At 61.0% G+C, this 22,701-nt stretch overlaps 2 protein-coding genes across 11 annotated transcripts in view; one reads left to right on the top strand and one right to left on the bottom strand.

The window, feature by feature from the left end:
* Mrps25 (mitochondrial ribosomal protein S25) overlaps positions 1–22,701 on the top strand; it is a 56,695-nt gene that overhangs the window by 26,977 nt on the left and 7,017 nt on the right. The window contains exons 3-5 of one of the 3 annotated variants that reach the window (XM_046425523.2): positions 1,314–1,401; positions 8,687–8,849; positions 18,227–18,397. In XM_046425523.2, the coding sequence (XP_046281479.1) occupies positions 1,314–1,401; positions 8,687–8,849; positions 18,227–18,379 (404 nt within the window). In that variant the 3' untranslated portion in view covers positions 18,380–18,397. Of the gene's footprint in view, positions 1–1,313; positions 1,402–1,712; positions 2,039–8,686; positions 8,850–18,226; positions 18,398–22,701 lie in introns of those variants that run through there. The other 2 variants (XM_046425524.2, XM_046425525.2) reach the window with 2 other exon arrangements.
* The window catches only part of Nr2c2 (nuclear receptor subfamily 2 group C member 2), a 68,776-nt gene continuing 49,424 nt past the window's right edge, over positions 3,350–22,701 (bottom strand). For 5 of the 8 annotated variants that reach the window (XM_046425518.1, XM_046425514.2, XM_046425515.2 and 2 more), the window contains 11 exons: positions 21,838–21,940; positions 19,108–19,287; positions 17,457–17,604; positions 16,812–16,905; positions 14,209–14,342; positions 13,286–13,463; positions 12,301–12,422; positions 10,969–11,108; positions 9,892–9,991; positions 8,848–8,953; positions 3,350–7,441 (listed from right to left, as the gene is read on the bottom strand). In XM_046425518.1, coding sequence (XP_046281474.1) covers positions 7,091–7,441; positions 8,848–8,953; positions 9,892–9,991; positions 10,969–11,108; positions 12,301–12,422; positions 13,286–13,463; positions 14,209–14,342; positions 16,812–16,905; positions 17,457–17,604; positions 19,108–19,287; positions 21,838–21,940 — 1,656 coding nt within the window. In that variant the 3' untranslated portion in view covers positions 3,350–7,090. Of the gene's footprint in view, positions 7,442–8,847; positions 8,954–9,853; positions 9,992–10,968; positions 11,109–12,300; positions 12,423–13,285; positions 13,464–14,208; positions 14,343–16,811; positions 16,906–17,456; positions 17,605–19,107; positions 19,288–21,837; positions 21,941–22,701 lie in introns of all 8 variants that reach the window. The other 3 variants (XM_046425516.1, XM_046425521.2, XM_046425520.2) reach the window with 3 other exon arrangements.

The raw sequence follows: 22,701 nt of genomic DNA, 5'->3' as shown, positions 1-22,701 counted from the left end.
CACCCCCGCCCCTCCCACCCCGTCACTTTCCTTTAGGGATCTCACTTAATTTTTTTTATACTTACTTTTTTGGTATCAGGACTTGAACCCAGGGGTGCTTAACCCGAGCCACCCCCCAGCTTCTTCATTCTTTATCTAAAGACGGGGTCCTGCTGGGTTGTGAGGTTGGCTTGATCTCGCAGCCCTTCCTGCCTGGTCTGGCCTCCCTTACTTTTCCTGAGCTCCTCTCCACCTCTGTTTCCTCTCTGGCCTCCACCCGTGAGAACACAAGGCCTCTGCCATCGGGTTAATGGCTGAATCCAGCTGTCCCCACGTGCCACCCTGTCTTAGAGCCTGTCTGTTGGTGGACACCTGGGGTGGCTCGTAGTTTAGCTTTTGATGTGGCTGAAAACCTTTGCTTCAGCAGGGTTGTGATTTGCTCCTGTGTTCTCTTCTAGAAGGTTCCTTCTCCGTGCAGCCTTGGGCGTGCTGTGCAGGCGCTCTGCTGCTGAGAGTTCACCTGCGTGTCCCCTCTCGGGCCTCGGATGCCCACGTTCACCCTCCTGTACGGGCGCGCCCTGTCGGGCCCCCTGACGCAGGTTGTGTGGGGCCCACCTCGGCCCAGGCCGCTGGTCCGCACATGAGCAGGCAGTTCCCGGACTCGGTCCGTCCCCCCCTCAAGCCTGTCCTCACGCTGACCCCGCGTGTCCCACTGCAGTGACTCCAACTCAGGTGCCGTTGAAATGGGAAAGTGGGACTCCTTCCCCCTCTTTCCCCCGTTTTCTGTTTCAAGGTGGGGGCTGCTCTGAGCCCTTCTCCTTTCCACGTGCATTTCGGGGTCAGCTTTTTGGTGTCTGCATTAACACTTGCTTGGGTTTGGGCCGCGACGGCACTGCAGCCGCGGAGCAGTGACGCTGTGTCTCCTGTCGCCTAGCAAAACAGTTCCTTACCAAAAGGCGGGGTGGGCGCCCGGGGGCTCAATGCTGGTACTAAAGAGGGAGTTTGGGGACGGAGCTCGGTGTGTAGAGCCCCGGTTCCGTCCTCATGGGTGTGAGCGCGCGTGTAGGCCCCACCCACTCCCGGGAGAGCTGGGCCACGGCCCCTGCAGCTCGTCTTGCGGAGTCTTGGCTGGAAGGCGCGGTGCTGCGCGGGGTGCTCGGCGCCCACCTGAAGGCGGCTCCGATCCCAGGAGCACGGAGAGCGCCAGGCGGCCTCAGGGTTCTGTAAACACGTGTGTCCGTGTGACAGGCGTCCCTGCCCCGGCAGCAGAAGGAGTCGCAGCTTCTGGGGCTGTGCGCATGAGCTGAGCCTCCGGCCCGGGCCTCTCTTTCCAGACTCCGGGGAGCAGGTCCTGGTGGACGTGGAGACCAAGAGCAACAAGGAGATCGTGGAGCACGTCAGGAAGATCCTGGGGAAGAGCGAGTGAGTGGCTGCCACCGACCGGGCAGGAGCTGAGCTGGGGCTGCTCACTGCTGGCCCCGGGTGGGGACAGGCCCCTGGAGTGCGGCTGGAAGGCCCCGTGTGAAGCCCTGCTTGGAGCCAGGGGACGGGCCGTGTCTCTGCAACCCTGGGGCTTCCCGGGTCCCCGCCTGGGCCTGAGGAAGGGCTGACCCCAGGATGCACGCTGCTCTTGGGGACAGCACGGGGTTGTCTTCCCAGTGACCTGGCCCTCTGCACGGGGTGGGTGGGGGCTCCTGGGGACCGGGCTGCGCTTCACCTGGGCGCTCCTGCAGGGAGACCCTCCAGAGGGAGCAGCAGGAGAGGCAGCAGCTGTGGCACCCCGCCAACTTCGGGCCCCGGAAGTACTGCCTGCGGGAGTGCATGTGCCAGGTGGAGGGCCAGGTGCCCTGCCCGGGCCTGGTGGCCCTGCCCAAGGAGATGACCGGCAAGTACAGAGCCGCCCTGAGGGCCAGCGCCAAGGACTGAGCCGCCCGCGCCAAGGGGTGGTGAGATGGGGGTGACCCCAGGACTGCTCTTGGAGGTCGCCTTTGGACTGAGGCTGAGGTGCTGCGTGGATGTCCCCGTCCCTTGCTCAATAAAAGGCCTGGTGGCCCCAGCAGCACTGTGCTTCTGGTCCTGCCGCAGGGAAGGGGACTCTGGGCAGGGAGGGTAGAGGCCATTGCCACCGTGTTGCCCTGGGACACTGCTGCAGGTCGTTTCTAGACCTGCTCTCGGGGAGGGGGCTGAGCCTGTGGCTTTGTGGCTTTTCCACTCCTGGGAGGGCTGGCCTTTCAAACCAAGCATGTGGCCCTTGCATGCCATGGGGGTGGGGTCCGGCCTGGGCGGAGCTGCCGCAGCCCACTGTGGTGCAGGCCCCTGTCACTCAGGTCCGTGGCCCCTGCTGGGGAGGCTTCCCACAGGGCCCTGGCAGCTCAGCCAGCAGGTGGTGGTGGGGGTCAGGCTGGCACCTTCCTTTCCTGGCCGGTCCTACAGCCCCCCAGGGTCCTTCCTGGGTGGTAGCTGGTGCAGGTGGCCTCTGCCGTGGGGGCTGTAATGTGGTTTAGGGACCTGCCAGAGACGTTGACGTCCAGGTTCCCGTTTGCAGTGACTCTAGTCGTAGTGGACAGGGTGCTCTGAGGGCCACAGGCTCACGGGCTGGTGTTTGGTGGCAGTGTGGCCCTTGTCTCCCACAGCCAGTATGGAGGGCCACTGCATTGTCCCCAGCCCAGCCGCTGGCTTTGTGACACGGCCTCCCAGGAGGAGGGGGGCCCTGATCCAGAGCCATCGCCCCTCTTTGCAGAGGGACAGAGGCCTGGGTTCGCGCTCAGGCTCAGCAGGGTGTGGGGAGCACCCGCCACACCTCCGGGCCAGTGGGTGGAGGTGAGTGGCGCTTGGCCTGGGGCCACCCTCCCTGGGACGTGGGCAGTGGACGAGGATCGCGCACGTCATCGTTTACAACTTGTCTTTGAATCTGAGACACGGGGCCTGGCGGAGCGGGAGGGCTGCCGACGCTTAGCCGTGTCCCGAGCCGTGGGGTGGTTCTGCAGACAGCAGCCGTGTGGCCGTCAGGAGGCACGGCGGGCAGTGCCACTCAGGGATCTGGCTGTCATGAGTTGTCATGCCTGTGACTTGGGGCCTTAGCGTCCTTACCTGTGAAATGAGAGGCCAGGTGACCATGAGCTTGTCCCCCCATGGGTGGCTCCACCCTGGTTAGCGAATCTCCTTAGGTGAGGAGCCTGCTGTGTGGTGGCTCAAGGCCTGGTGACAAGGTCGGGTGGCCGCCCTGCTCCTGAAGCAGCCTCACCCCTCACCAAGGAGCCGCCCTGCGGTGGACAGAGGTCGCTGCCTGGGTTTTCCCTGCCGACAGTCCCCGCAGGTCCCCCGGGCAGATGTCACCAGTGCGCTGGGGAGAAATGAGGAGCAGGCGCACGAGGCTTTAATTCACTTTTAATGGTCTGCCCTCCTGTAGGCAGCAGGGTGGGCCACAGCGAGGCCACATCAGACAGCATGGGTCACGCACACAGCTGCGCATGCACGGCAGCGCCACGGACACAGCGCAGGGCTGCGGGCGGGACAGCGTTAGATACAAAATCGGGTTAAAAAGGACATGCCATTGAAATGCCATCACAGAACAACGCTCGCTTCACAGGGGACGGGAGCTGTGCACAGCTGCAGCCTCCACAGGGTCTCAACCCGGAGTCCAAACGTCACGGCGTCAAGGAGAGAAGGGCAGGGTGACAGGGACGGTCCCAGGAAACCTCACGCCCGCACTGTCCTCTGGGGGGTGCCTTTTTAAGGGCTGGGACGCGGCTACATTTTAACAGAAGTCCCAACTACCGGGAACCCACAGCTGGTGTGTGGGGACACGTGCAGCTTCGCAGTCAGAAGACCAGGCCAGCGCTGGCCCCCGGGGGACAGGTGAGACGGAGGACAGCAAGTCTGCCACTCGCACAACTGAGTCTGCTCCCGAGGAAAAGCCACTCTTAAGGGAGAGCCTGCTGACCCCAACCGCCACCCCAACCTTCACCCTTTAATGCCCCGTCAAGTGGTTGGGTCACTCGGCTGCTGTTGTGCCGGCCAGACAGGTGACAGGGACTGTCAGGCTTCCACGTTTTTCAGCTAGAAAGCCACTTTCAAACGTGATTGTCACAGCAGGTGAGGGCCACAGCAGCGCCACCTTCGTTTTACGTCAAAGTAGGGCCACCGAGCGCTGAGGGCCCGCGTCTCTCAAAGGCACTGAGCACTGTCCCCGTGTCCTCGAACATGCTGATGCTGCACCGAGAAGAAGAGCAGCCTGGGGCCTGGGAGGGTCCCGTCATCCAGCAGTGACCACCAGGCTGGGCCTGGCTCCAGGGCCAGGTCTTCGCTCAGAGCCCGATTATGGGGAGTCATCAGGTTAGACCTGGTGACAGAAACTTGGTGTCTGTGGCTTTAAGGACAAACACCAGTTCGTTTCTGAAAATTATGATTTGAATTTTTCAGAAAGGAGTTTAGCCTGGGGACCCGCCAGGCCCCCAGGGGGCAGGGAACTGCACCAAGGCCAGCCTCCAAAGACCCCCCGGCTGTGCCCTGGCCTCGCTCTAGGCCCCACTGACAAGGACGGTCCGCACCCTGGCCGGGGCCTGACTCTGGCCACGTGGAGCGCGGGACCTGGGAAACTCCTTCCAGCTGGGCTGCCAGCTGCCGTGTGACTGAGTTGAGAAATGGCCACGTAGCTGTGGACACAGCAGCCCTCGTGTGAACAGAGAAGAGTCCTCCTGTCCCCTCCTTTCCTGCCTGGAGAGAAAGGCCTCCCCACGGGAAGATGCAGGTAGGAAAACCAGCCCCCCCCAAACCAGGGGCCTCGAGCAACTGTCACAGAACTGTCCAGGGCAGGGGCGGGCGTGTGTCACACACATACAGCTCTGTACTCGGGGTATGGACACATGTATGTCACCCAGGCTGCTGCGGAGCCCTGGGGCTGGACACGCCCAGTACACACTGCGGGACACAGGAGGAGGGGGTGGCCTGGAACCTAGTGTGCAGAAGACCAAGAGCCACCCTGTCGCGCTGGGGTCTTGGCTTTCAAAATCTACAAAGTTAAGACAATTTTCAGAGCTGCGTGACTGACCTAGAGATCGGTGGCTGGGCAGGGGACATGGGGGCATGTGCTTACTGGCTGAGGTGTTCCCAGGACCAAAGGGCACCTGGCGAAAAATCGGGTCTCACAGGACACTTAACAGGCTTAGGGGACCCTGAACGCCGCCAGCCAGAGGCTTCCAGACACGGATGCCAACTGCCACCCAGGACTGCTCTGCAGGGAGGCGTCCCCGGAGGACAGGGTGAGGCTCCAGCTCCTGGCTCCCATAGTGGCCAGCTGCCCAAGTGGCTGTGGGGAGGGGTGTGCCCAGTCCTGCCCACAAGCCAGAATAGAAGGGTGCACGGCCACCACACCCCAGATTCAATAGAAAAACCCATTTAAGGACCCCAAAACCTTAGCCCGAGGGCAGAGGCTGGGCAGCACCTCACCTTCCAGGAGGAAGGGGACCAGTGACACTGGGCTGAGCGTCTGGGTCTGGTGTATGCACAGGTGACTCCAACACCTGAGTCAGCGTCACTTGAGCTACTCCTAGGAAGAAGGCCGCTTAACCAAGAAGTGACCGTGGGGGTCGTCCTCCCCCCTGGGCTGGTGTCCTCACCCAGGCTGCATGCAGAGCGTCTCGGGACCTGGCCTCACGTCGTCACACCTGGACCACAAGCTCCCCAATGCTGACGGCCCATGACGGCTGCACCCTAAATGGTGAGTTTCCTTAAGTAACCTGAGGCTCAGGCCACACGAGGGACTTCCAAGCCCAAGAGCGTCCTCCGGGATCAGCCCTGGGCAGCTCAGGCCGGCACCTCTGCAGGCACATGGGGCACCCAGGGCCATCATGCGGCCCTCGGACATGCAAGAACACGGAAGTGGCAGCTGTGAGGGACACAGGAGCCGCCAGACCCACCAGGCCAGCTCTGCTCTCGGGGAGCCTCTGTCTCACCTTCCTAAACACTCAAGTCCATCGGCCACCACTGCCACTCTCCAGCCTCTGCTGCCCAGGAGGAGTAACAGCCCTAGTGACGGAGACTGAGGGGGGTGTGTCCCCCAGATCCTGCTGCCACAGCCCGGAGCACTGCCCACTGCAGGAGGACACAGCCCCTCTGCCTGGAGCCCACACCCAGTGCCCTGGGGACAAAGGTAGGGATGGGCCACCTGGTCAACAGATGCAAACTGCGCTCATGGAGGTGACGGTACGCCTGGTAACCGAGCTCGGTTTTTGGTGTCAACTAGGGTCACTAACTTCTGAGGAAGACTGTCCCTTGGGGATGAGGGTTGCTTTCTGCTGGGGCACCACGCGCTGGGACAGTGAGAGGCCACCCCTGATGTTCATGACCTGCAGAGGACGAGCTGCTGGGCTCCTGTGCCACCGGCCCTGACCTGCTCCCGGGATGTCAGGTGGAAACCCCTGGGCAGGGGTCCTCACGCTCCAGAAGCTGCACCGTCCCTCTCCACGCAGCCCCCCCCCCACTCAGGAAGGGGAGTCCAGGGTTGAGGGTGCCCACCCTGCCCTGCTGGGTCAGAGGCTGCAGCTGCCACGAGCGTGAGGTGACCTGAGGACGTCTGCCGATGCTGGAGGTGTGACAGGTCTCCTGTCGCCTTTCGGTCTGACCCGCTCCAACCTAATCCTCAGAAGCAGGCGCAGGTGATGGAGAGTCCGCAGACGCCCGCCACAGACCAGGACCGCGGTCAGGGGACCCGACGGTCAGCCCGGTCGCCACGTTTCCGTTCACAGGAGCCACGTGAACAGACCGAGGAAAGACGACGCTCTAAACAATTGATTGTCTCCAGAACCCGCGGTGTCAGTCCCCAGCGCTCCAGCCAAAGGTGCCCGCGTTCCCGTGGCCCCGCCCACAGGCAGGTGTCGCTAACGTTACAAAGTTTGATAACAAGTGCTTAGAAAGTGCTATTGTCACCCTGGCAATTAGTAGCTATTAATTCCAAGGACATTTTTAATATATTTACACACATACTGTTCTCTTAGGTTCTTTTAGTTGCTTTAATACTAGTCTCTGACATTATAAAACTTCCTTTTTATGGTTTTTTGCCCTTTGAGAATTGCTAAATACAAATGGAGTTAAGATTTTTCCAAAATCTTCATCAAAAGGCATGAAAACGCTTCTCACGGCGGGAGAGGATCCCGCTGTCTGGGGTCAACAGGAGGAACCGGGTGGGACCCGGCCACCCTTTGCACATACCAAACACCACTACTTTTGCTCCCCTTGGTCCGAGCGGTCCTGGCGGGTCCCACGGGCGGTGGCGGGCGCGCGTGGGTACTATAGGCTGGCTCCGGTGATCTGGCCGTTGTACTCCGCTGTCTCCATCTTGAGGATGTAGGGGATTATGCTGTCTATTGAAACATTGCCAATGAGACCAGTGAAAAAGAGTTCCTCCGTTATGCTGGAGCTCATCAGCCTGAGCGCAGGCAGGCGGACGAGGATCCGGGCCAATCTGCAAGAGGGAGCCGCGTTAGAGACGGGAGGGCCTCCAGCTCAGGGGACCAGGCCGCCACCGCCACCCGCCCGCCCAGCTCTCTGGTTTTCCCGACTTCAACAGCGGCTTGCCCAGGTCATCCTGAGGACACCCAGCAGGTGAGTGGAGACACAACACTCGGCCCCCACACAAGGAAAAGCCACCCTGTGTCCTCACAGAACAACCTGCCACTCCCTGAAAGACAGGAAGAGTGTCTACGTCTCGATGGGGAAAGACCCACGACACACTGTGCGATAAAAAGCAGCCGGAGGACGTCCCCACGACACTCCTGGCTGTCCCTGCCTCTCCGGAGCTACGAGAGCTTGGTATGGCCTCAAAATCCAGGTAAAAGATGCTTCACTTTGAAGAAACCCTGGTGTGAGGGCCACAGACAGTGTATCCGCTGTGTCCCCTGTGACTGCGCTGCTCGTTCTGTATTAGATAAAAAGTTATGGGCTTTGATTCCCAATGACACAAAGCAAGTTTCTGGAAGTGAACACAGAAGGTCAAAGGTAGGACAGCTCCAGGTGATGCTTTCTTAATGAAGTAGTTTGTCCCCTTTGCACTTTCTAGAATGTTCTAAAAAACTATATTCAGAGCATTCAAGCACCATCACCCACAGCCGGGGTGAGAGGGACACCAACACAGGCTGCTGGTCACAGGATGTCAGCAGGGGCCATCTCACCCTGGGGCCCCAGAGAAATAAGCCAGGCTGGCCACAGGGCGTCTGTGGGGAGCGCGTGGCTAGAACCTGCTGCACAGGCTGAAGGGACTCCGGGCTCCAGAGATTGTGGTGAACAATGGTGCTATAAAAGCTGCAGCTGGGCCGCGGGCACTGCCACCACATTAGGCATGGCCATGGGACGGTCCTGGCTTTGGCCCTGCAGTCCGCCAGGTGCCCCTGAGGCTCAGGACACCAGCAGGTACAACTGCAGGGCCCGGGCAGTTCTGGGCAGGGGACACAAGCCTAGGGAAGGGCTTCGTCTGTCTGGACTGTTAACCCTCGTGGGGTCAGAACGGGCTAAAAAGTAGAAAGTGGTTGGAGTGAAAGGGGGCAGCAATTCCCGCAGCCCTGTGGGACAGAGCAGTGCGGGGGGCCGTGCTTTGGCAGAGCCGGGGAGGCCCTGTTAGCGCTGCCAACGCCGGACCAGCCCCCAACACGGGGACTCCTTGCAGCCAGCGTCTCTGGAGGCATGACCTGTGCGACTCTCTGCTCTCCCCTAGGGTCACACCCAGGACCAGAGGCAGCACTTTCCAATGGGCAGACAGGGCCTGGCCGCACCAGCCCCAGGAGAGGCCACCACCCGTCAGACGAGGGAGAAGCACTCTGAGGCCTCCCACGCTCATGCAGCCTCCACTGGACAGGACAGGGGGGCAGAGCTCACCGGTAGGTGTCCTCGGCGTAGGTCTTCTGCACGTAGTCCTGCAGCTCCATCTGCGCCTTCTCCTGGAACTTCTCGATCTGGCTCGTGCCCGTCAGCCCCGGGTGATCTGAAAGCAAAAGGACCCCCGGGTTCCCTTCTGCCCTGGGGAGGCCTCCCCTGCAGACGCCACCATGGTCACTGTGTGTGCGTGGAGGGGACGTTAAGGGGGAACCAGCCGGGCAAGTGCCCCATGGCTGAGCTGCGCCCCACCCCAGCCCTTTAACAAATCATTTTTAGATTCAGACAGGGTCCAAGCTGCCCAGGCTGGCCCCGAGCCCGCGGTCTCCTGACAGCAGCGGTCACAGGTGTGCCCACCCTCGGCCAGCTGAGTCGAATTTCTGTGAGGCTACCCTAAGGTGACGTCCCAACCTCAGAGGCTCAATCCCGTTGGGACGTTGCTAGAATGCTAGCTTTGCCACCGGTTTCTGCCAAGGTTCCCAAGAAGGAACTGGGCACCCCCTTCCGCCTGGGCACAAGCCCAGCTGAGTTGGTTGTGGACACCTGGCTGCCCACCACAGAGCCAGGTGCGGGAACTGCCCAAGGGAAAGCGCCCCCTAGGTACTCAGGGACAGGCTCCCGAGCTGTTCTGGGGACGGGGCAGAGCCACGGGGAGCCTCCCCAGGTCCTCTTGCGGGGTTGGCTGGCACCGAGCCCAGGTGACCAGAAAGAGTGCAGGGAGCACCTGGTGAGGCCCAGCGTCTGTGTGGCCAGGGGTCTAAATTGGGTATTGAATAGCTGTCATCTGTACCCTATGTCCCCAGACATGGTGGCACGTTTCTCGGGAGCTGTAAAAGCCCAGGACTAACAGAATGTCCGCATGTGCGGGAGCCAGTCAAGTGGCTGTCGGGGGACACCAGGTGATACACAGAGTGGCAGGGCAGGCTACAGCGCTGATGACAACACGATCATGGGCAGAAATATCAGTGGGCACAGGGAAGGCGTCCCGGGTCCCCAGCGCATATCTTACCGGGGCTAAAGAGAACTATAGCTTTAAGGTATGCGTACTCATAGCCGTCCACCTCGAGCCGCGCCATGCCGTTGCAGAACTCCTGCAGCTTCCAGATGTGCTCCATGACCTGCTTGATGCGCTCGCCCGACAGCTTGTCTGCAAGCAGACCACAGGCCCTGAGGAGATGGCCACCGCGGGGACGGCAGGGGGCTCCGCTCAGCACCTCAGGCTGCTCCCAGCACGGGGGAAGTGATCGCGGGCACCCAAGCTCCACTGCGGTGTCACCCGGCCTCAGAAACAAGGCCCCAGGCTGGGGCCCACCCGAGAGGCAGCTCCCTGGCCTATGGTGCCACCGGGGAGCTCCTTCAACTCTGCCCGAGTCCTGTTGGGGTCAGGTTCCCAACTCCGCTGGCCCGACTCCTCAACGGGACATGGACAGCCGTCGGGACAGTGTGACCCTGCAGCGCTCTACAGCAGGTGTCGCGGTTCTCCTTGGTTTATTTGGAAAATAAAACTGCAGCTCCTGGGAGCAGACCTTACTTAATCGAGAGGCTGTTTCTCCACCTCACCCTCCCGTACGCCTGGCCAGGTGGCTCGCGTCCCAGGACTCAGACACCTGGGACGTCCCAGGAGGAGCCTCGCTTTACGGAGAGGGTCTCGGGGCGCTCACGCGAAGCCCTGGACACTCCCCTTCCGCATGCTGGTCCTCACTGTGCTCTGGGCATATGGCCCGGGGAGAACCTGGCCGTGTCCAGCAATGACAGCAAGGAGACTGGGGGGGGGGGGGTGTCCCTCGAACTTGTTTCATTGGAGCCAGCTGTGGCCTCAGTAGGGTCTCAGTTTCCACACAGGTCACAGTCCCGAGGACGGGCCTGGAGAATGTCACATGGAAGGACGACAACCCAGGGACGGTGGCGAGGTAAGCTCCAGCTGTTCTTGAAAAAGATCACTAAATGCTGAAGAGCATGTGGCCTTCACAATGGAGGTCACTCCTTACATGAAGAGGCCGTTCCAGACGCTCTGACTAGTGTGGTCCCACTACTTTGAAGTCACGTGCCCCCCCTCCATGGTGTGGCGGGACGAGAGGCTGTGCATAGGCCAGATCGCCCTCCTCCCTGGTCCCCAGGCCCTACCTTCCTGGATGCTGTTCTGCAGGTGGTTGACGATGGCGGCCAGGATGGTGGAGAGGCTCATGACCTGGGCGCACTGGGCCAGGCCCAGGGTGAAGAGCTCGTTCCAGCAGGCCCGCACCAGGCTCGTGTTGCAGTCCTGCCTGGGGGCGGGGGGCGGCTCAGCGGGCTGCACGGGAGCCCGGCTGCTGCCTAGTACCGGGCACAAGGCTTAACCCCCCCCCCCCAGCAGGGAGCTGCCCTTCTGCTGTTGGACTGAGCTCAGGGCTGCTCCAGCCCCAGCCCTTTTTGTGTGCGACTCTGAGACAGGGCCTCGGTGGCTGAGGCTGGTCTCAAACTTGTGGTTCTCCTGACTCAGCCACCCGAGTGGCTCGGGTCACAGGTGCACACTACGGTGCCGGTCCCCTGCTGTGTTCTTTAAAAAGCTTCTTCTCCCTTAACCACCGCCCTCAGCAGGGAGGCCAAAGCCTCCTTCCCCAAGTCTGCTGGACCGTCAGCTGTCCTGGCCTGGCTCTGTCCTGGCGGGGGGGGACCCGTGACTCGGCACCTATAGTGAAGGTCACGAGTGACCGTGTGGATCAAGACAGGAGCTGAGCGTCCACCTGAAGGGGAAAAGTGCACCCACCCGCATGCAGGTGGGAGGGGCCCAGCTGGGCCACCTGCAGCGCTGCTCTGCTCTGCCCACCTGAGGGGCACGGTCAGCCCTGCACAGCTGCCGTCTTGGTGCTCAGGAGCCACAGCCCAGTGGGGCTGGGGCGCTGCCTCTTCTGCCTCAAGGTTTCTGAGGCCGTGGGCTGGGGACAGAGCCCAGGAGGCCGAGTGCTTGCCTCCCACGCACAAGGCCCTGGGCTCAGTGCCCAGCACCATCAAAAAAAAATTAAAAAAAAAATCTGAGGCCAGGGAAATTGCTGTCCCCACAAAGGCTGGGCCTGCATTTGCCTCAGAAAGGCCCCCTGCGCCGAGTGTCCCCACGGCTCAGTACAAACCTCCTGTCATCACTGTCGCTCTGAGCTCGGAGCCTGACGAGTATGCGAAACCCAAGGGACACCAGTGTAAGACGGTGACATTTTGCGTAGCCCTCTGAGGAGGGTCCACGTCCATGGCAGCAGGGATGTCACTTTTGAACCCCATATTTTAAAAACCTCCCACAGGAAACCAGGTCACTGCCACTCCAGGAATAAACGCCCGTGTGGGGACACAGGCAGTCGCATGGTCTCAAGGGCCTGACCACAGCTCCTGGTGCCACGCCCTTGGCTCGTGGAGGCTCCGTGGAGGTCTGGGGTGCGCTGCCCGGTGACGCACCCAGATCAGGGCGTGTGGAAAAGGGCCACTCACCCGAGGGCCTGGAAGGCGGGGATGGAGCGGGCCCAGTGCATGGAGAGGAAGAGCAGGCGGGAGGCGGACTCGCAGATGTAGTGCACGTTGAGGTACTCGGGCATCGGGCTGGGCATGGTCAGCTGCAACAGAGGACGGAGAGGTGAGCAAGGGACGGAGGTGAGCAGCAGGTCTCCGTCCTGTTCCACCAGCAGTGTCGGCCGGGGTCCCTGAGTCAGAAGAGCCCATGTGTCGCAGTGGGATGGCCCCAGCTCTCAGTGAAGCAGGGTCCTGGGCACACAGTTGGGAGCCCTGGGGGACGTCTCGGCTCGCCCAGGGGACAGTGCACTGCTCTATCACTGCCCCAGTGCAGCGACCGTCTGCTGCACTCACTGGGCCACAGGTTCAGGTCCAAGTGGAACCGGGGCCCCAGGACCAGCTCCATGGCCGACAGGCATGGTGCAGGTGGCCCTGGTACCAGGATGGTGACACGTCCACCAGAAAGTAGGGCCAACGTGCTGACCTGCCTCAGGGCACCCAGCAGCAGGGACCCGGTCATCTCTCTAGTGAAGGCAGCAGGGGACAGAGCCCTGTTCTGAGGCCTCTCTACAGGGGCTTCAGGGGTCCTGGGAGGCCCTCTAGGGGGCACTCACAGCCCCGGGTACGGTTACCATCCACCTGTTTCTGGAGGACAGTGGCTGCCACCTGACCCCAAGGGCTCCACTGCACGGAGGTGCCCACGGCTGGGCTGTGCGGGGAGCAGAGGCAGAGCACACGGCCACCACCCTTGGAGACTGCCCGCCTTGGCAAAGACAGGCCAGGCCTGTTGCCGGGTCCCTGCACAATCGAGTGGCACTGTGAGCAAGACAGGGAAGACTGCTCTGGACTCAAGATCTGCTCAAGCCACCCTGCCACACCCCGGGGGTGGGGACGGGGACCAGCTCCCAGAAGAGTTCAGACCCCTAGCAGGCCGGGCGGCTGGCAGGGCCGGGCCCACATCACTCACCTTAAAGGTGACGTGTGTGTCTGAAAGGAGGGGGCCCTCGACCTCGATGATGGGCGTCGACTGGTCTCTGCTGATGACGTGGATGCTGCCCCCTCCGCTGGTGTCCACGCCGTCCGCCAGGCCGGGGGGCGAGGCGCTGTCCGCCGTGTTAAGTGCTTTAGCTAAGGTGTCAAACGCCCTGTGAGCGGAAACCAAGCAGGTCGTGACCCCGCAGCTCCACTGAGTCAACGTCCACAACAGCAAGGCCTCGAGGAAGAGGTGCTGTCCCCCTGCAGAGGCGGGCCACGGGAGGTCTGGAACACCGCCAGCATCCACGCAGTGGGCTGCGATTTCCAGTATGACTTCTGTGTTCCACGGTCACCCTCCCAAGGCAGGAATGTTCCCCTGGTTACAGATCTAATGCCGGTGGCTTTTCCACGGCCACCCACAGTCAGCAGTGGACGCAGGATTCTACCCGACTGGACACCACCCTCCTGGCCCTGACCCAGACCTTCACTTCGTCCTTAGGCTGGAAGGGAACACGAGGGCCGAGCCCCCGTCACCTGGCTGGCCGACACCAGGGCACAGGCCAGTGCTGAGCAGCCAGTCGGCACCGCCCGTCAGCTCCTGCTATCCTCACTGCGGGCCAGAGCCCCCCGCTCCCCAGCCCAGAGGTGGAACAGGGTGAGCTGCTGCTGTTTGGGACACTAAACAGGATTGACATCAGGCCACTGCCACGTCCCCTCCCGCCTCCCGGGTCGCGCAATTTTGACCCATATCATAGAATAAAGGGGACAACATTCTCAGTTGAAAACCTGAGAGCACAGACATGCAGTGTCACTGTGACCATGCCGTAGCCCTCGACTGAAGGCAGGATGGATGCCAAAGGCCACCTCCGCCCTCCCAGCACCGGGACTGTGTGGTCCTCCCCCGTGGCCACGTACCGAGTGATCTCGCTGGCAGACTGGTCCTCCGGCTGGATCTCTGAAGTGTCGCCATTGTTCAGGGACTCGCTCAGGTTGGCAAGGGAGGTCACTACGTTTGCAAGGGTGCCCAGAGCTCCCTGGCTCGTCTCGGCCTATTGAACAAAAAAACGTGACATTAAACACGAGCACATACGCACAGGACTCAGGCCGGTGGAGGTGGCGCCGACTCAGGACTCAAAATTTGTTCTTGTGAACAAATGGGTGGCACCAGGGCATCCTTCTGGTGACAGAGTAGCTTTCTGAATCTTGGTTGTGATAGTGGTCACACAAGTCCCCAGGTGCCATGACAGTGAGGCACTGAGGAAAAACAGACCCACTGGCCGCCACTCATCAACACTGGGGTGCTTCACAGACAGAGCAGAAAAAACCAGGGAACCCACCAAATACCAAGACCCCGTGAAGACTGCAGGTCACACACAGGCACAGGACAGCACCAGGACAGCCAGGGACCTTTTGGAACGCAACAGTCAAAGGCGACCCAATGCAAAAGTGGACATGGAATTTGGGACAGCATCTCTCCAGACAGACGGCCCACAAGCACGTGTCAAGATGCAGAGGGCTGTGACCCCAAAAGATAGGGACGTGCTGACAAAGATGTGGGAAATCCAAGCCCATGGATGCTGCTGGTGGCACTGTGGGGACCCAGGCAATTCACAGTCAAAACAGAGCCCACGTCCCGTGGAGGACCTCGCTCGGCTTTTGACCCCTTCCCCACTACGACAATGAGGACTCAATCTCTGGGACAGGCTGCACCCTGGATGGGGCCTGTGGACACTGTGCTGAGGGACAGGAGCCAGCTGGGAGGGGGCACCTGTAGAGGCCCTGGATGTGGAAGGCACAGAACTGACACCAGGGAGTGGGAGGCAGGTTTGGAGGGAGGGACATTGGCAGTCCCTTCTGGGAGATCCTCTGTAGTCAGTGGTACTGATGGCGAGGCCCCTTGACCGTATGGCCCGTGATCCCCCTCCAGTTAAAAGGGAAGCCAGAGACAAACAGCCAGGACGCGTCTACACAGCCACCTGTGTCTCCATTTCAAAAACAAAACACATTCTGACTGCAGGTGACAAGTCACAGCAGAGCTGGTGCAGCTGCTTGAGGGGCGGGGCCTGGGGACAGTGGAGTGTGCTGGAGGGAAGTGAGGTGTCAGCAAGAGCTGGGGGAAACAACGTGACACACGCTCTGTACTCAGTGTCCTGGTTGTCACATCAGTCACAGTCAGGAGGACCGTTCTTATTTAAAGCAGATTGGTTTGGGTACCGGGGTTTGAACCCAGCGGTCCCAGTCCTTCTGTGTTTGAGACAGGGTCTCGCTAAGTCCTTGGGGCCTCTGGAAGTGGCTGAGGTTGGCCTCAGGTTCGTGACCCTCCTCCGCAGGCTGCGTGGATCACCTTAAATGCATCATGATTTCAATGTAAAAATGGACCCTTCTGAGAGCAGCTGCTCGGGGCGCTCTGTCTCCTTACTAAGAACTGGGGGGAGGGGGGTCCTGCTGTTCCATGTCACCTAGGAAGGAACAGGGCAGGGCGCAAGCCGACCCTGAAGCCCCGTCTCCTAACCACATCAACACCGCGAGCCTTTCCAGTTATCGACAAAGTCCCATGTCCCCCCCGCCAAGAGCTCGCCGTGTGCCGAGGGCTCTGGGGCTCCCTTGCTCCAGGTGCCCACCAGCCCCGGGCAGTCGGCCCTGAAGGACACACGAAGCGCAGGGCTGGGCTCGGAGCCAGGCTGTGGGCGGACACTGCTGGGAAGCCCTGGTGGCCTAGAGCCCCATGTTCCGGCTAGTGTTCCTGGCCTCTGCTCTGCAGTGACAGCCACTCTCCAGAACACATGCTGGGGGACAGTGGTGGCCCATCAGCTCCCATCAAGCACACAGCCACGGCTCCCGGTCAGGGGGCCCAAAGCCCAGCCTGAGGACCAGAGGGGACAGGCTGCGCCCTGGGCCAGCCAGGAGCTCTCAAGTTTGCCTTCTCTTTCCAAAAGAGGACGTGCCCCGATTTTCTGGGTGTCACGCGAATGTACACGTGAAGGAGCCGAGGGTGGCAGCAATGTCAACACTCCCAAGTGGCCCCGGGTCACCCCTCTAGCGTGTGCCTTGCTGCTACTTCCTTATTACTGGGCTCACGCCAGGAAGGACGTGATGGCCCCCTGCCTGGACCCAGCCCCACGCTCTGGTCGTCGGCACAGGAAGAGCCAGCTCTGGGAGTGGCCAACACCTGTGTCCCCACTGGATCCTCCGCGGCTGACCTGCCCTGGTGAACCTCCCGGCTGGACCTCCTCCTACAGAGCGACTGGTAGAACTAACGGGTCCTGCAGAAACCTTCGCAAGCCCAGCAGCTGTCCCCTCAGGAAGCTGGTGCTGGACTGTGTGTCTGACTTAGTGGAGAACAGAACCAGGGGAATGTCCCCAGAGACTGCAGCCTGAACTCCACCGTGGCACGACCGCAGCCCTGAAGGAGTTCTAGAAGCCATCAGCAAGGTCTCTGAGGGCCAAGGAGGAGCAGGGCACAGGGAGACAGCCTGCTGCCAGTACAGAGGACAGGGAACAGAGGGGGAGAACGTCACCTTGGAATCCGTGGCCAGGAGCACCGTGCCGTCCTCGCGTATCAGCGGCTGCTGGATGTTGACGAGCATCCCTGGATCCAGAAGACCCGTCTGTCTATTTAAGACAAAGAAACCCACAGTAGCTTCCAGCACGCTGGCACACTCCCTGCCCTCCTGCACGCATGCTCTGCGGAGACCCAGCGCCCAGGGGACAGCCTCCTCCCGGCGGAAACGTGCATGAAGCCCCCCGTGAGCTTGCGGTGGGCTGGACACGGAGGCGCCCACACTGCGCACTGACTGCGGGCTGAGCTGTGCGCAGCCACCGGGGCCCCTCCCGCTCTCTCTGTGCTATGTCCTGGGCATCATTCTCCTCCTCTCTGACCCTTAAAACCAGGTCAATAAGCTGCATTCAAAAGAAAGTACAAATAACCTGTGGCACCCTCTGGGACCTCCTGTTTATACTGCTAAAGTCCAAATCCTGAGTTACCAACACCTGTCCTCCTGACCGAGTGAGGCCTACACTGCAGGACATACGGAGCCCTGAGACAGGAGAAGGACCCACCCTGAGCCAGGCACCCCCAGGACTGCTCTGGGGGTGACCGAGCCGCGGCAACGGGACATGCCCAGCTGCCTACCCGGGCCGCCCTTGGAGAACAGGGCACTGACCTGGCTCCATCTTTATCTGCCACAAACGTGGGAGTGGCTATCAGAGGACTTCGCAGGTCTTTCCGGATATAGATTTTCTCCGTGGAAGCAGCACAATTGCTTGGTTTCTCCCGCTGCACGTCGAAGGGCTTCCGCTCACTCTGCACAGCTTAAAGCACAGCACGCCACGTCACCACACGGCACGCCCTGGGGCTCCCTCAGGAACCCCCCGCTGTAGGGGTGAGGAGCTCAGTCTCCACAGTGGACTCCCCGCCCAAGGAGGGGAGGCAGCGAGGCCCCACGATGCCCCGTCACATCAGAGGCACACACAGAGCTCCAGAGGACAGGGGCCGCGGCAACAGCACACAGGTGACCTGGGCGCCTCCTGGACCTGCAGCCTCGAGGTCTATGAGCAGCACATGTTGCTGCTAGTGAACTGGCTCTTCCCAAGGACGAGAAATGCCCATCTTCAAGCTGCCCTGGGTAGGGGAACGGTCCCAAGCCAAAGACACTGGAACCATCCTAGTTTCCAGATCCAGCCTGAACAGCCCTAGCCTCCTGTTTGGTGGCTGCCACTTTTCCATCCCACTGTCACTTCTCCCTTCAGCTCTCTAGTAACAGAGCACAGGGACATGGGCCACAAGCAAACCAAGGTCAAAAGATCTGAAACCCAGATACTAGGGTCCAGACGTCCTGCTGACCAGACAATCCAGCTGGATCTTCTACTTTTCCTTCCTCTTTTTAATTTTCCTTTCTTGATATTTTTTAATTTAGTTTTATTTTGGTTTCAGCTGGATCCTGACTTCACAGTTACAGCTGAGATGGCAAAAAATAATTTCTGCCATTGTCCTGAGGGATGGCATCTGCTACTGAGGAAGGAAGGTCACTTGGCAATGGAGTGGTGCCGTCTGCCGTGGGGAAGGACCCCGTCATGGGCAAAATAAAAACACCACTCTACAGAACCCAGGCTGACGATTCTGACTTTCTGGAAAACACTTTCCTACTTGTCCCCAGTGACGTCTGCCATTTCCCCTGTAGAAACAGAAACGGCTACACTGAAAAGTGCTACTGCCCCCTTCCCAGGAGCCCTGCTGCCCCCAGGATCACGCAGCACCCGGGCCAGGTTGAGTGTCACCTGCACCTGCTGTCCCCGTTCCCCGGATGGGAAGGGAGGTCTCAGAGCCTAACACCACGTCCCTGGGGTCTCTCTGCTGCCTGCTTTAGGTCCTCGTCGTCCTGGTTTTCACTGCCTGGGGACCAGGGCCTGTTCCTGGAATTCCTAACCCCCATTTCTGGTCCCAGGAGCAGAGTGGGGGGGGGGGGGCGCCCCAATGCGCCATGGCTGGGCAGGAGGCCTGGCCCAGGGCTATGGGAACAGCAGGAGGGTGCATCAGCAAGACGCGGGCTTCTGGCTCTCAGAGGGGACCCTGGGGCTACCAGAGGCCACGTGGCAGTTTGTTCCACAGCTGGTGTTGGCCCCACTGCACCGTCCTGCTCCCGACTCCTCTGGAGCAGGGCTCACGGGCGCCACGGGGACTGACCAGGTCCTGGGGCGCTGGCTCTAAGTCACCAGCTGACCCACGCAGTGAACCGGGTGCAGCCCAAGCGGGGTTTCTTCTTAAGGCACGTGTGCTGTGTGCCCGGCCCTGCCCTCCCCCGGGCGCCCGCTCACATTCCATCTTCATGCCCATCTCCAGGCACTTCTTGAGGCGGCAGAACTGGCAGCGGTTGCGGTGGTGCTTGTTGATGACGCAGTCCTGGCTGCTGCGGCAGCTGTAGGTCAGGCTCTTCCTCACGCTCCTCTTGAAGAAACCTTTGCAGCCCTCGCAGCTGACGGCCCCATAGTGACGGCCTGCAAGGACAAGTCAGCGGTGGTGGCCGCAGCCTGGGCTGCAGAGGGCATCCACCAGGGCCTGGGACAGGGGGCCCCGAGCAGGAGGCCAGGCCGCGTCCCTCCCAGGAGCCCCCGCGGTCTTCCCAGCAGCCGCACAGGCCGTGGTGGAGAAGCCGGAGATGCACAGGGCACGGATGGTGGGCAGGTGCTCCGGGCACAGCAGGGACCTCCCGCGCTGCCGGAACTCCACTGGGCCCTGGGCGCGCCTGTCCCCAGCCTGCAGACCTGGGTGGCTTGGCTCCCCGGCTTTGTCCTGTGCTGGACACAGGAGACACGAGGAGCGGCATGAGCTGCTTCAGGGCCAGGGTCTCACTCCTGCCCTTGTTCACCTGCAGGGCCTTGAAGGCCCCGGGAAGCAGAGTGGCCACCGCCCGGCCTGAGGTGAGGGAAGGCGTGTGGTCAGCGCCACCATTTCAGCATCTCCAAGGGCCCCACGCCAACTTTAGAGGAGAGGGAGAATCCCTTTGGGGGCTGACAGTTCAGTGGTCCAAGTGGCAGACACCACTGCCCTGGGCCTGGGGAGGCGGAGCAGCAGGGAGGGGGATGTGGGGGGAGGCAGCTCAGGACAGGACGCCCGGAAGCAGAGGCCCGGCTCTCCAGGGACAGAAGGCCCCCTGCCCTACCCTGCAGCCATAGCCCCCCCTGTACTCAGCTCCCCCAGGGGACCCGGGTCACTGGCCCTGCCTGGGCAAGGCCCTCAGAGCCCGACCTCCCGATGCCCACAGCACTTCACAAGCGAGATTTCCCAGGCACCCCTAACACCTGACCCTATCAGAAGGTGGCCACGGGGTCACTTGAGTCAGCTACTTGGTCCCCTCCAGGATCACAGTCCTGGGAAACACACTTAGTACACACTTTGTTTTCAGCGTCTCTAGCCTATGACCACATCACCCCTCATCTGTCCCGTGGATGCCTTGGTTCTGCCTGGTTTAGGTGACCCAATTTCAGGGACATCGCCAAGGAGGGCACATTTACAGGACGATCATTTACGGTGGCCACAGAGGATCCCGCGGGCTGAGCGCTAGGCGTGGCCCGTTTCCCACACGTGTAGCTGCGCAGCCTCCACTGTTTCCACCCCCAGCCCCGAGGACGAGCCCAGGGCCCTGCACAAGGGAGGCCAGGGCTCTGCCACGCGCCACGTCCCAGCCTGTGGTTCTGCTCTGAAGAGCAGCTGAGCCGCGGTCACCTCTGCTCACGGCTCCTCCTCACCGTGCATGTCCTTCAGCCACCCCCCCACGTCTCTGTGACTCTAGGACCTGGAGACGAGGGCCCTCTGTGCTCAGAGGAGGCCGGACACCTAGGGCCCTCCTGTGTCCTGTCCCTGCTGTGCAGGAAGATGGGAACTAGGCAGCCGGGAAGGGCGGAGCGCAGGACACTCCCATGGGAAGACGGGCCTGGGGACCAGGAGCTACAAGACAACGCGACAGCAGGGTGGAGAGTGGGCACGAAAGGGCCATCAGGATCAGAGGCAGCCCCGTGGCCCTGCTGCCAGGGCAGGCGAGGGCTTCTGAGAAGGGGCCGGGATGGGCTGCTGTCCTGCAGATGCTCCTGGGGCCGCCTTCCTCCAGGCCTGCTCCACCCCCCTCTTTAAACAAACAGGACATGGTGTCCAGAGCTCCTAGGAATTCGGCTGCCACAGAATAAAGTGGAACCAGGCTGCCCAAGAACTCAAGCCTCCCGTCACTACTGCCCGCCTCATGACCCTCTGTGCCCCCAGGGCTGACCTTCTGGGCCACCTGTCTGCCTGCACCCCGCCCTCAGCACAGAGGGCGCCTGGGTGTGGGCACCGTCCCCTGGACTAGCTCTGCAGCTGGCGGCCCTCCCCCTCCTCTACCCAGCACACGAACTCGGCCACCAAGGCTCCCGTGGGACGGCTCGTCAGGACCCCGTACTTCCTGACCCTTTTACAGCTAGGATAACTTACCACCCCGGGTGCCGAGGGGACTGCAGGGGTGACAGTCTGGGGACCTCAAGGCACTGTGCAGAGGATAAGCCAGATTAAAGAGATGATTCCTTTCTTAGGAGCACGTAATGGTAGACCCTGACGGAGATCCCCAGGGGACTGTCCCCTCAACAGTGCCTCCCTGTTCCTAGCTACTGGGAACGGTCAAGAAATAACTTCTTTTTCTTGACACTGGGATTGAACCCAGGGGCTCCTCATTACTGAGCAGCACCCCAGCCCTTATTATTGAGACAGGGCATCGCTAAGTTACTTAGGGCCTCGCCAAGTTGCCGAGGTCGGCCTTGAACCTACGATCCTCTTGCCTCAGCCTCCCGAGCCACCGGGATTACAGGCGTGTGCCACCGCACCTTGTCCAAAAAGTAGTTTTGACTTTTCCTGTTGATCTGAGAAACTTACATCACCCCCCCAATAAGAAAACTGCAGCCCACTTTTGAAACCTACAAACTTACAGAGAATGTTCTTTCTGAGTTAACCACTGCCCCACCCATGACGGCGGCCCTTGCTGCTGGCCCACGACCTGCATCAGCAGAACCCGGGTCACGTACCAGAGGCTTTGTCGCCACAGACCACACAGTACTCCACCACCTGGGGCCGCTGGACGTCCGCCTTCCCCAGCAAGCGCTCCACAGAAGCAGAATCCGTGACGATCTAGGAGGAATCAGCCAACAGTGACCACGAGCCCAGTGTCCAGGCCAAGTCACGTGGAGCTGGGAACTTGGAGAATCCCAGCCCTGCTGCCCGCTCACCCGCACCCTCCGCAGTGGCCCTCCGTGACCACTCTTCTCTCCGGCTACCATCACGGAGCCAGGGGACCAGGAGAGGAGACACTGTGCAGATAGAGTAGTAGATTAAGGAATGCTCCAAGACGAAGGTATTCTAGGTTCTTCCAGGTGCTCCTCTGATCCCATGAAGCCACCCCAGAGTGTGAAGGGGCACGTGAGTCAGAGGGAAGGGCGTTATCAATGAAATAACGAGGCCTCTCACCCAGGCAGATCACGTGAGCCCTGGAACCTGCCGGCTGCCCCTCGTTTAGAGGGACTTTTCTAGGTGACACTCTAGGTGCTATCCACCTCGAAGAACACGGACTCATCCTCACTCTGGGAATGTGAAAAGCAGCCGTGTCTGGGCTAAGGAGCCGCCTTGGATGATTTACGCATGACAGGGACCACACTCGGAGGTCACTACATAGAGTCACCTCTTGGGAAACAAGCAACAAGATCAGAGTCTGCCTGTCACCAACGAGGGGTGTTCTCACAGACAGGGCAGGATTCTGGCTTCTGGGACAGGAAGGATGAGATGGTATGTACAAACCGCGGTACAAGCCGTCTCAAAAATAGATTTTTTTCCTACATCGATGTTCTGAAGCTCGTCAGAGAAAAACCAATCCTTCCTTCCCTCAGTTTCTCTCT

This window comes from Marmota monax, unplaced genomic scaffold (genome assembly GCF_021218885.2).
Source record: "Marmota monax isolate L192 unplaced genomic scaffold, Marmota_monax_Labrador192_F-V1.1 WCK01_AAM20220418_F8-fsc00028, whole genome shotgun sequence".
In the NCBI taxonomy this organism is placed as follows: domain Eukaryota; kingdom Metazoa; phylum Chordata; class Mammalia; order Rodentia; family Sciuridae; genus Marmota; species Marmota monax.
Note: the sequence above shows the minus strand (reverse complement) of the source record. Positions and strands in the feature narration are given on the sequence as shown.